Raw genomic sequence first — 12,690 nt, forward strand, 5'->3', positions numbered from 1 at the left:
GGAGAGAAGGCGGAGAAAAAGGAACCCTCATACACTGCTAGTGGGACTGCAAATTGGTGCAGCCACTATGGAAAACAGTATGGAGGTTCCTTAAAAGACTATGAATTGATCTACTGTATGATCCAGCAATCCCTCTACTGAGTGTTTGCCCCAAAGACTTGAAAACCCATATCCAAAAAGGTATTTGCAGATCAATGTTCATAGCAGCATTATTCACAGTGGCCAAGACATGGAAGCAACCAAAGTGTCCTATAACAGACGATTAGATAAATAAGCTGTGGTACATATATACAATGGAATATTACTCAGCCATAAAAAGAGACGAAATACTGCCATCTGAGACAATGTGGATGGACCTCGAGATAATCATGCTAAGCAAAATAAGCCAGACAGAAAAAGTTGAAAACCACATGATATCACTTATATGTGGAATATAAACCAAAAAGCAACAAACGAACAGGACAAACAGAGACTCATGGAAATGGACAATAGACTAGTGGTTACCAGAGGGTAGGGGAGGAGGGGGTATGGGAGAGGTAGTTAGGGTAAAAGGGGTCAAATATGTGATAACAGAAATAAATCTAACTATGGGCGGTGAACATACAATACAAAATATATATGACTTACTGTTAAATTGTACACTTGTAACTTACTGGATTTTGTTAACCAATGTCACCATAATAAAAAATTAAGTAATTTTAAAAAGGAGAAAAAAAGGAGAAAGCAAGCACTTTTATACATTGCTGGTAGAAGAATAAATTGATATATGCTCTCTAGAGCGCAATTTGGCAATATCTACCAAAATTTTAAACGCACATAACTTGACTTAATAATTCCATTTCTAGGAATTGATCCCATATAGATACTTATACACATTTGAAGATGTGTGTGCTAGGAGCAATTCCTTGATTGTAATAGACTAAACAAATAAATAAATAAAGCACTATATATGCCTATTAATAAGAGACTGGTTAATTGCTTTGGGATATCAGTTAAATGAAATACTATCTAGCTGTTATGGAGCAGTTCTATATATACACTGATAAAAATATTTTAAGTAGGGAAAAAGCAAAGGGCAGGACACTGGCAGGACAGTATACTACTATTTATATTCAGATATTTAACCTTAAATATCTGTGGAAATATATACAAAAAACTAATAATAGTGTCTCTGGATAGGGAAACTAGATAGGTGTGGGAAAATATTTTGCTCATGAAAAAATATAAAACTTGATTAGAATTATAAACTTGAAAGAAAAATAAATCATAAAACTCTTCCCACAAAGAAGAGCTCCAGCTCTGGTTGGTTTTAATGGCAAGTTCCAAAGTATATTTAAGAAAGAAACAATTCAAATCTTATAAGAACTCTTTCAGAGGAGACAGAGAAGTATATTCATCAACTCTTTTTATCTGTCTAGGTTAACCTTGGTATAACCACCAAACAAAGACATAATTATAAAGAAAAATCATAATCAAAACTCACAAATAAACACAGGTGCAAAAATCTTAAATAAAACCAAATTGAGCAATATATAAAAAGTTGGACTTATACCAGAATACAAGGTTGGCATAATATTCAAAAATCAATCAAGCTTATCCATAACTTTGACAGGTTAAAAAGGAAAAAAATCATATGACAATCTCAACAGATGCAGAGAAAATACCTGATAAGGTTAAACATATATTACATATGATAAAAGTCTTAGCAAACAAGAAATATACATATAAATTCCGTGTATGCTAAGATCCTGTTAATACCCCCAGAGATTCTTTTAACTAGTAGTTGGCTGTGTCTTTCTCTAGCTACTATGGGTACAACTGCTATGATGTAACCTTTTCTTGAGAACGGTCCTGGGATGGTCAGAGCCAGCTTGTGCAGAGTTCCTGAGGATTCCATACACCTTCCCTCATGGTCAACAGCCAATGACTGGTTCAGGGTTATAACTCTGTTGTGCAATTAATACTCCAGAGAGGCAAAGAATCAAGTTGAGATTGAACTTCACCTGAAACTACATCATTGCTTTGTTCTTTCCTTTCCCTATTCCAATTCCCTCACTCCCTTACAGGTTTCTCCTGAGAGTACTCCTTTTATAAATCATTTGCTCAGGAACCCCTGCTTCTAGGGAACTCAACCTACGATACATATGTGTAAAAGAATACAGCTGACCCTTGAACAATGCATGGGTTTGGGGCGCTGAACCTCGTGCTGTCGAAAATTAACATATAACTTTTGACACCTCTAAAACTTAACTACAGTCCCATGGTATCTATGGGGGATTGGTTCCAGGATCCCCTACAGATATCAAAATCCTTGGATGTTGAAGTCCCCTATATAAAATAGCATAGAAAAATGCATACAGGTTGGCTCTCCACATTTGTGGATTCCCAGCAGCAGATAAGAAACCCAGGGATACAAAGGGCTGACTGTATATTTATTGAAAAAGATCTGCATATAAGTGGACCCACACAGCTTAAACCTATATTGTTCAAAGGTCGACTGCATATACTTTTAACTTTTAGCACTCAAGGAATAGAAAGGAACTTCCTGAATCTGATAATAGCTAGCAACACGGAAATGAAAAACCTATAGTCCTAGTCAAAGGTGTAAAGCAAGAAAAAGAGACAAAAAAAAAAAAACCAAGAACTAAAAAAAAAAAAAAAAACCTCACATATTTGTGGATGAAATGATTAAGCACATAAAAAAAAAATCCATAAGAGTAAATAACTTAGAATTCATGTTAGAATAGAGTAGGGTTGTTGGATACAAGGTCAATATACAAAAATCAATTGCATTTCTCTATACCAACAAACAGAAAAAGAAATAATTTTAAATGGCATAAAATAATGTGCCATTTGTTTTTTACATGGCCTAGTAAATTGTAACAATCTAACCTTCCCACAGTAACAACTATAAACTCTAGACAGAATACAAAAACAAAGAAACAAAACCAAAATCCACAAATACCTAAAGGTACTAGAGAGTGAACAAATGCAGGCTTAATTCTAAAAGAGAGGTAACATTTGGGAGGAGGAACCAAGTTAACTACCTACTAAAACACACACACACACACACACACACACACACACACACAAAACACTCTCAATAGTTGAAAGATGCTTGAATTTTCCATGGCTTTATGAAGCAGTTTAAAAAAAAAAGACATGCAAATTACAAAAATTAATACATGTTGGTGGGAGTTGCATTGTAGTATAATATCAACTTTTTTACTATTGAGTTTTTCTTTATAATTATGGAAAAGTTCCTTGATATTTGGGGGAGAAGATGTTTAAGTCATTTATTTTATGTAACTACGAATCTAATTTTACAGAAACTACAAATGGAACTTATTATTTTTGTAAAGTATGACATTTCTACTTAGAGAACATCTTATGGTATATTTGATGTGTTATTTTATTGTTGGCTTTCATTCTGTTAAGGAACTGTAGCTTCTGAAGATCTTATAGTATACTATGTAGAGATAAGGTACTAGTGTCTACAATTTGAAAAGTTTTATACAAAGTATATATACATACACATTATAAGAAATGTAATACTTCAATTTTGTCTGAGTGGTTTCAGGCATTGAAATAATTTTGATAAGTGATTTTTGAAGAAGCTGTTTAACTTCCAGGGTTATCTTTATTTGATTAAGTGAAAAGCAAAATAATTTTTTTAACCAAACAGGAAATTTTTACAAAACTCTAATATTCCTAGATATGCCTTGGTTATTTTGGTGAAAGGAGGAAGGATGAGAATGGGATCAGGGAAATGAATGTGGGAATTTGAATTGAATCTATAATGTGCTTATTTCTTTAAAAAGATCTGATCCAAATTTAGCAAAATATGATTTAACGACATGGAAACTGTTTATTATTCTGTTTTTAAAAAAGGAGAAATCTATTTGTTATAAGTCTCATTACCTCTTCCTTAATTTCCTTAGAAGGCTCTATAGCAACCTAATGTAAAAACTTTGATATCCATATTTCTAAAAGAGTCTCCAGGCTACCATCCACAAATCCAACCTATCAAATCCTAATTACATACTACAGCCAAATTAATCATCCAAAACCAACAATAGAGTCCAATTCCGTTTACATCAAATGAAAAGGTTAGGCAGGGTGGGATCAGATCCCAAATGGCATAGAAGTTCGAAATCTTTTTGGGTTCAATACTCTCTCCACTTCTCTGAGCCCGAGTTCGTGTTAGATTAAAAAATGGGAATAAGTTACTCAAACAATCCTTGGGAGGATTATTAGAGACTTTTTACACAAAAGCATCTAGTACCATGTCTGACACATGGATCACTCAAAAAACACTAGCTTTCTTTCACCTATTCTTAATCACCACAGCAGTCCAAAACATTTGCTATACTTGAGTTTTAAAAAAATCTCTTCATTGTTCTTACGGCTCCCATTCAGTTTCATTTTCCTGATCAGTTTCATTTCCTACTTTTTAATTTTATTTCTCCCACCTTAAGTTTTCTTCCTCCATATCCATTATCTATTCCTATTCTACTTATCATTCAAGGCCCAGCTCAAATCTATTTTTTATATGTCTTACTGACTGAACTTCTATTATTCTTAAGAACCAGCCTTAGACAGTTGACCACTTAATCGTTCTTAGTTTATATTTTAAATTTTATTTTTAATTACTAATTACAAACTACATCAAGACACATTCCTTGTTTAAAAAATACTAATACAGATAAAGCTACAAACAACTTTGACTATTATCCTCATTCCCTGACCTAGTACCATTTGTGATGTATCCTTCCAGAACTTTACTTACATCTATCTATGTACTTATGAAATGTAGTTTTGCTTTATCTCTTTTTATTATATATATACACACACACACATATACACACAAATGGTATCAAATTATACATGATGCTTTATGTTTATTTTACTGAATATATCTTGGAAGTCTTTTCAATACACATACATCTATGCTATTCTTTTCAACTGCTGCAGAGTGTTCCAGTTTATTTATCCTTTCTCCTATTGGTGGGCATTTTGTTTTTTTCTAACTTTTACTTGAATAAATGATGAAATATTTCAGAGGGAAAATGACATGAGAAAATTCTGAATCAGAAAACACAAAATAAATCCACTACTTACACTGAATTTATTGAAGAGATTTTCTAACAAGGTTCTAGTTAGCTGAAGGTTAAATGCCTTTGTATCTGAGAAGCATAGTATTTTTCATTTACATTATAATTTTCACATTCTAAAGGCATTAAATATCACCACTTTCGTTGTTTTGTTTGGCAAGATGCAGTGCTTACTAAATTATTTGGTGTAAAAGATCCCAAGCAGGATTGGAAATACTGCTGTCCATTTTTTCTACCGTTAATCATTTCCTCCATTAACTCCCAGCACCAGAGGGCAGCAGCCTCAGTACTAATTAGCAATAATGAAGAGAGCAACTGACTAATGAAAAAATTACTCCTTTAGTAAAATCTGCACTAAACTACTAATCAAACTTTAATTTTGAGTAAAAAATATTTCTGAAAAAATATAATAGCCATATGAAATATGTAAAAACAAACAAGAAAATAATGCTTGTTTTCTTTATTTATTGGTATCCACAGATTTTTCTGAAAAGCCAGTATGGGTTTTCTCTGTTTTTGTATATACAGATATGTTTTCCGCCAGTCTCCTCTTAAATAGAATAGTGAATAGGGAGCTCTGTGTGAGCTGGGCTTATTGTTCTTCAGACTTTGTTAGAATTACATTATGTAAACTTTCAAAAGAATAAAAGAAACTAATAGTATAATGAAATTTAGGAGGGGTTGAGAATAGTGTGAGTGAGCTTCTATTTTCCTAGCATGTACTTGACAGATAATACCTGAAATAAATCAAGGAATAGTGGTACTAGCAAATTATTTACTCTTTTGATAGTAACCATGAGAATAACTAAAAAACAGATAAAAATGTCTTCAAAAGAGCAAATGGAGGGTGAAAAGAAGCAATTAGAAACACTGCTTACCATTCCAATCCCTTTTGTACTATTTTTTTATCATGTATTTCTTTTATCATATTTTTAAGCATGTATTTCTTTGAAATAAATAAAAATAAATGAAAACTAAAATGGCAGAAACAAAATATAAGAAATTTGGAAATTAAAAAATTTTTATTTTTAAAAAGGAAAATAAATCCAAACCCGCCTTCGTATGTACAAAATTTCTTAGTCAGAAGGAGAATGTTATTGCCAAGGAAACCAAAGCAACTGCTGAACACTAAATTCAGCTCTTTAAAAAAATTTCATAATAATTTATTCTGCTGAATATTACATCTTACTTCAGCTTTTACAAAAGCCAATAAAATGGTTTCATTGAAGTCTTTGAAATTTGATTTATGATGTCACTAGCATTTACTAACATTCAGGTTATAGAGTCTAGTACAGTGAAAATTAAAGATCAAATGACTGGGTTCTAGTCCCAACACTACCACTTAAAAGCCATATATCCTTGAGCAAGCCATTTTCCTTTTCTGAAACTAAGTTTCTTTACTCGTAAAAATGGGGATAAGTACTACCTTGCCTGCCTACGCAGGATTGCTGTGAATATCACATGAGATTGAAGTCATTTTATTAAATTTGAAACACTACACAAATAAATTCAAGTAATAAGTACAAATATTTCCCAAAATTAATAAAGCCATCTGTATTCTGCATTCTTCATTGATTAAATGCCAAATTAAGTAAAGTAATAGAAAAATGTGAACCAAACAATGTAATATAAACTATTATTGTAAAAACTGGATTAAACCAGGTGGCAGCTCCAAGCTCTGGTCCAGGCTCTCTCACAATTAATAATTTCCACAAATTCTTTGGGTCTCTCTCTACACAATGAAGTTGGACTAGACCACCTTTGCAGAGTTGCTTCATGGGTGTATTTTCCATCACACAATGATTTCAAAGGGAATTCATTCACCACTTTTTTTTTTTTTTTTAAGGCGAGGCAACCCTTGGTTGACCTCACAGATTGCAAGGACCTTGTCAGCTTACAATTCCTTATTTTTTTTATTTTTTACGCCTACAGCACCTGGTCTTCCTAGGTGGTCTCCCATCCAAGTACTAACCAGGCCCGATCTTGCTTAGCTTCTGAGACACTACTTTTTTATCTGGGCTATATTTTGCTTGAAAAAATTTCATTGCTAAATGGCTTAGACTGAAGTCTCTTATTTCTATTTTCTGGCATTTCATAATCCTAACCTAACCTAATCTGTCTTTAACTTTACATTCTACTCTTTCTCAACACAGATCTAAATTCTGAGACTAGAATGTTCTCCTCGCTATTTCTCAAAATGCCATGGACAAGTCCTTGTTGTTTATATTGTTGTCAATATATAGTGGTTGCGGCTACAGCTCAGTCCTGTATCCTGTTTCACTCCCACCCAAACTTGGCCAGTGCTTAACATCTTGGATATAAGTTTGCTTTCAAAAGTTAAAATATACACTAGATCAGAAACAGGAGATAGTTGTCATTTTAAAACAGGTTGGTTTCTAGGCCAGCAGGACTTAGCTGTAATTTGATAGAATGCATGAAAGCATCAGACAAAAGAAATAGCAGGCAAAGTGAAAGCCTTTGTCAGCCCTAGAGCATAGAAGGGAGAGTGCACTGTAGAAGAGTCATCTGTACTCCCTGGAGGAGGAATACCTTGATCCATGGACTTCTTGAGTTCTAGTGGTAGGACCGTCCTATCAGAGAGATGGATGAATTCCTTTATTTATTACAGGCTGATGCTGTTAAACACTTATGCCATGTATTTGACTTGTGATTTGATTTTGTAATCACTAATAATCTTCTGATTCTACCCTTATGGTGCATCTAGAAAATGCCTTGACTAGAGACAAATCCACTTATGTCTGCACCAATAATTACTAAAATAATATTCTGAATTTAAACATCAGCTTCTGCAACTTTAAGTAGGGTGAGTCTGTCCTGAAACAAGATAGAATAACAAATTAGTCTGAAAGCACAGGAACCAAAGGTCAGATCCTGGATTATGGTAAATTTACCAACAGAATGCCCCCCATAGACACTATATAGGATACCTCAGACTTCTCCAATAAACACCCTGTCTTGTTGCACTATTTTCTTTTTAAGACACATAGAGCTTTATTTATTCAAATCCACTAAAAACATACTATAGTTAACTCAAACAACATGGGTGTTAGGGGCACCAAACTCCCCAACTCCCCTGCCTCAAAGTTGAAAATCAACATATTACTTTTGACTTCTCAAAGGTTAACAACTAAGAGCCTACTGTTGACAGCGCCTTACTGATAAAGTTGATTAACACATATTTTGTATGTATATGTATTATATACTGTATTTTTACAATAAAATAAGCTAGAGAAAATAAAATATTATTAAGAAAATCATAAGAGAAAAATACATTTACAGTACTGCATGTATTTATTGAAAAAAAATCTGCATATAAGTGGACCCACACAGTTCAAATCCACGATGTTCGAGGATCAACTGTAAAGCCTTTCTTTGACCCGGTCTCTACATGCCTTTCCAACAATTTCTCTCTATGTACCCCAAGCTACAGCAGAAACAAATGTTCTAAGTACACACATTAAAGTTTCAATCTCTGCTTGGAACAATCTTTCTCTCCATGTCAGCAAGTCTAAATTTTAACTCATTCTGAAAGTTCAGCACAAATAACACCTTTCTCATGAAGACTTTTCAAAGTACACCACACCACCAAGGCTAAAACTAGCAATTTTGGTGACCGAGGCAAGTAGCGAATTGCTCTCAGATCAATTTATAACTTATTATGTGCCTTACTAGAGTCATTACGAATCAGTGGCATTTGGTAGATTCCTTTTTTCATTAACTAGGTAATAATCAAGTATTAAACTCAGTTGCTCTATGCAAAAAAACTACATATGCAGCCAATGTGTAATGTAATAAATGCTGTTAAGTCTGATCTATTATTTTACATTTCTGCACTCTCCATGTTAGTGCCCTGAGACCTAGCCTAGCTTACCTACGCTATCAATCTACAGCAGAAACACCTTTACTTACCAATTAAAAATGTTTTCTCCCATTGAGGGATTAATTAAGCAATCACTTATAATTTTTATTAAATTATTAAAATTATTTAAATCCATTCCTCTGTTAAGGACACTTATTACTTGCTCCATGTATTACATTTGTGTGCTTTTATTGTCCCTTCGATGTTCTTTAAAGATATGCTCCATATCTATTTCATCTTTGTACCTCTCACAGGTTTTTCAGCCAGTATATAGAGGGCACTTTAAATATAAATTAAGAATTTCTCTTCTACTTCTAATGAAGGCCCTCTTCATTATATATATATATAATGCAACCACATTCATTTACTGACAATATCTGTGAAAGCAGACGGCTTTAAACAAAAACAGTTGACTATATTAATCATATAAGGATATCATTCATTTGTAATTTGTTAGTTTTCTCTGCTGAAGACATTTACATAGTCAGTTTGAGGTATATATCATTTTACTGTATGCTAAGCCTTAGCTCTTTTATTTCGATCGCCTTCTTAATGGACTAAAGGCAGAAGAGCAATCTTTCAGTCTTCATTTCTTTTGTATCCTTCCACAGCAAGGAACTATATTCATAGCAGACATTTACTGGCAAAATGGCTTTAAAGTTATTTGCATTTTGAGCAACTTCATGTTAAACAAACTTGATTAAACAATTACATATATATAAGCAAATCCTACAATAAGAGATTTAGTTCTCTAGTATATCAATCAGAACACTCCAGAGTCTTGCTACTCAAAGTGTGGTCCACAGACCAGCAGCATTAGTAACACCTGGGAGCTCATTCTAAGGCGAAATCTCAGGCCCCACCCCAGGCCTCCTAAAGCAGAATCTGCATTTTAAGATCCCTAGGTGATCTGTAAGCCTTTCAAAGTTTGAGAAGCACTGGTTTAGACTCCAGAGGAAGAATTAGAATGTGCAAGATGCATAGGACTAAGTAATACTAATTCATTCATGACTGCTTATTTGTTGGTCTTCCTTATCTGCTAACTGAATGCTTGTTGTGAGTATTTGCAACAAGCTGTCTTCCTCACCACTAATATTCCCTAGGCCTAACAGAGCCTGGAATATTAACCAGTTCTCGATAAATTTTTTTTGTTGAATGTATGACTGAACGAACTAAGTGAAAATAAAACTTTTTCAAAAAGCTAATCCTTTAGGAAATTGTACATGATTTCACATACTACCATACTAATTCTTTAATTCAGTATTATTAATTCCATTTTAAATATGCTGCCTTCTTGACTTCAACAAATGCATTTAATGTATTCAACACTGCAAAAGCTTGGATCATCTTCCTCTGTTGGAGTCACCAGGTGCCTCTTTTACAAGTGTGATGGTTGCTTTTTAATTCTAGCTCTCACAGATCCATCCCATATGCTTGCACAAGATGAAATCACTGCAAAACTTGGACGATGTGGGGGGAACAGAGGAGGAATGGATAAAGCAAAAACAATTCTGTATCAAGAGCATCATATGAAACCAGGAAAACATGATTTTTTGAACAGGATACTTCCATGAAACAATTCCCATCAAGAGAAAGAAAGAGGTAAGAGAACCCTTACCTTTCTCGAGTGCAAAAGGTGATACTAGAGAATACCAGGGTATGATGAAAGACCAGCGACTACCTAGCGACGGAAGGTGGAAACACCAGACCAGAAAGAACTAAAGCCGACAGCGGTTAGAAACGTCCAAGGGTGCCAAAAACCACTTTTAGGTTTTCAGAAAAGGAAGTCAAGGGAGAAGAAAAGAGAAAGGAAATGCCTATATGGCGGATATAACTTACAATGATGATGATGAATAATTTTTTTTTTTTTTTTTTTTGAGAAAGAGATGACATGCACTTGAAGTGGAGGGAGGGGAGGGAGAAAGGTTGCAATTTAGCTCACTGCAAAAGGACGAGACTAAAGGAGTCCCTGCCCAGCTCAGACGGTCCCAGTGGGTAGCACAGGCATAGGTAGTTGGCAACGCCCGGCTCCGCCCGGCGGCCTGAACCATCTCCTCTGCAGTCTGCCGAGCACCGGGTGGGGACTGGAAAGGGCGGACTGTGTGTGCGAGGATGTGCAGGAGGAGCGGAAGGATGCCAGGGTGACCTGATACCCACCTTATCCCAACGGAGCCACTGCCCAATGGCCGTGTCTAGCTGAGGGTCCCCGGTGTGGTAGGAGGCGTGGAGCAGGTTGGAGTTCAGGTCTCCTTCTGCGTTTTCAGCCATAGCAGCCACACTGGGTGTGCAGGCCAGGGGGAGGCCGACGAAGACACCGAGTTGAGGGGGGCCCTGAGGTGCGCTCACCACGGTCCCGACGCCCCCTTCTCACTGAAGGGCATCAGAAACCAACCATAGGATGTTTGCGCCAGCTTCTGCCGCGGCTTTGGGGAAGCAGGAGAGAAGGGAGATGCGGCCGCCCGCTTCTCACCAGACCAGCTCCTGGTCTCTCTCTGGGTGAACCGACTGAGGCGGTCCCGCCGCGAGAAAACAACAACAGTCCCAGATGTCTGGTCTTGGCCGTGGCCGCTGCCGCCGCCGCCGCCCTGGCCACCTTAGGCCCCGCCCCTTGCGCAGCTGGCCCCGCCCCTTCCCACCCCTGCTGACTTAAGCCCCTGGGGCGTGAAGCGCGAGCCGGGAGGCTCGCTCCCGACGTCTCCGCAGTAGGGGGAGTTAGGGTCTGCCAGAGTGGGTAAGAAATGGGGCACGGCTCTTTTTATTTTTTAATTTGCCTTTTGCCACGGGTCTTATCCTTGTTACAATCCCACGCTCCCATGCTTCTCCTCTTCTCCGTCGGCCACCTCGGGCGCCCCACCAGTTTCAGCTTGGGGCACGCGGCTGGCGGGGGGTGCGCGAGGCTGTCCCGCACGGCCTTTCGGGAGCTGTAGTTCTTTTCTTCCCCCAAAGGTCTACGGATACCGCCACAAGGACTACGAGTCCCAGTAGCTCCGCGCCGTCCTCGTCCTCAAAGGAAAAAGATCTGCCTGGAGGCTGTTCCCCCAAAACACGCCCTGTCCTTGGTAGTCAGGCTGCTCCTTGTGTTCCTGGGCTTAAATTAAACAAGGAGTGATATAGTAAGGAGACCACAGGTATCCATTTAGTGCTTTACAGTTTACGAATCATGTCCTATTGCTTCAACCCCGCTGTGAAGTAGGTGGGCGTGACCCATCCCCATTTTACACACAAAGAGGCAACTACCTCTGTGAGAGAACCTACTTTTTCAAAGAGGCGAAATTCGTAAGTGATGGAATCTGGGTTCTAACCTGGCTTCAGATTTCCTAGGCTGGCAATTCTTTTTGCTCTACTGCTAGAGTGAACGAGGGGGTAGAGAGAACAAGATGACTGAAAAATAGACGATTCGTGAAGGAGGTTAGATGGGTCAGCATTTAACCAAAAAAAAAGTAACATTTTATAGGCGTCAATAATTGAGAGGTACACAGAACAATGACAATAGGAATATAGAGGAAGAAGAAAGATTATTGAGATAATTTTAAATTACTTATTTTAGCCTCCTTTTCTATGGAATGTTTACCTTTCAGGTCACAACGAGGTCTGAGAGATGCTGATAAGTGCTTACCTGTCACTCATTTGCTCCTGAGTTTCTTGGTTTGGTCTCCTTCAATTGCACTATGATTTTGATGAAGTATCTTACAACTC

General features: G+C 36.7%; 1 protein-coding gene and 1 long non-coding RNA gene across 2 annotated transcripts in view; one reads left to right on the forward strand and one right to left on the reverse strand.

Moving 5' to 3' along the window:
• PGM2L1 (phosphoglucomutase 2 like 1) overlaps positions 1–11,588 on the reverse strand; it is a 51,413-nt gene extending 39,825 nt beyond the window's left edge. The window contains exon 1 of the mRNA XM_006926613.3: positions 11,152–11,588. Within this exon, the coding sequence (XP_006926675.1) occupies positions 11,152–11,262 (111 nt within the window). The 5' untranslated portion in view covers positions 11,263–11,588. The remainder of the gene's footprint in view (positions 1–11,151) is intronic.
• A 69-nt stretch (positions 11,589–11,657) lies between these two features.
• The window catches only part of LOC112474565, a 55,242-nt gene continuing 54,209 nt past the window's right edge, over positions 11,658–12,690 (forward strand). Inside the window, exon 1 of the long non-coding RNA XR_003044402.1 lies at positions 11,658–11,725. This is a non-coding gene — a long non-coding RNA (uncharacterized LOC112474565). The remainder of the gene's footprint in view (positions 11,726–12,690) is intronic.

Source organism: Pteropus alecto, unplaced genomic scaffold (genome assembly GCF_000325575.1).
Source record: "Pteropus alecto unplaced genomic scaffold, ASM32557v1 scaffold7, whole genome shotgun sequence".
Taxonomy (NCBI): Eukaryota; Metazoa; Chordata; class Mammalia; order Chiroptera; family Pteropodidae; genus Pteropus; species Pteropus alecto.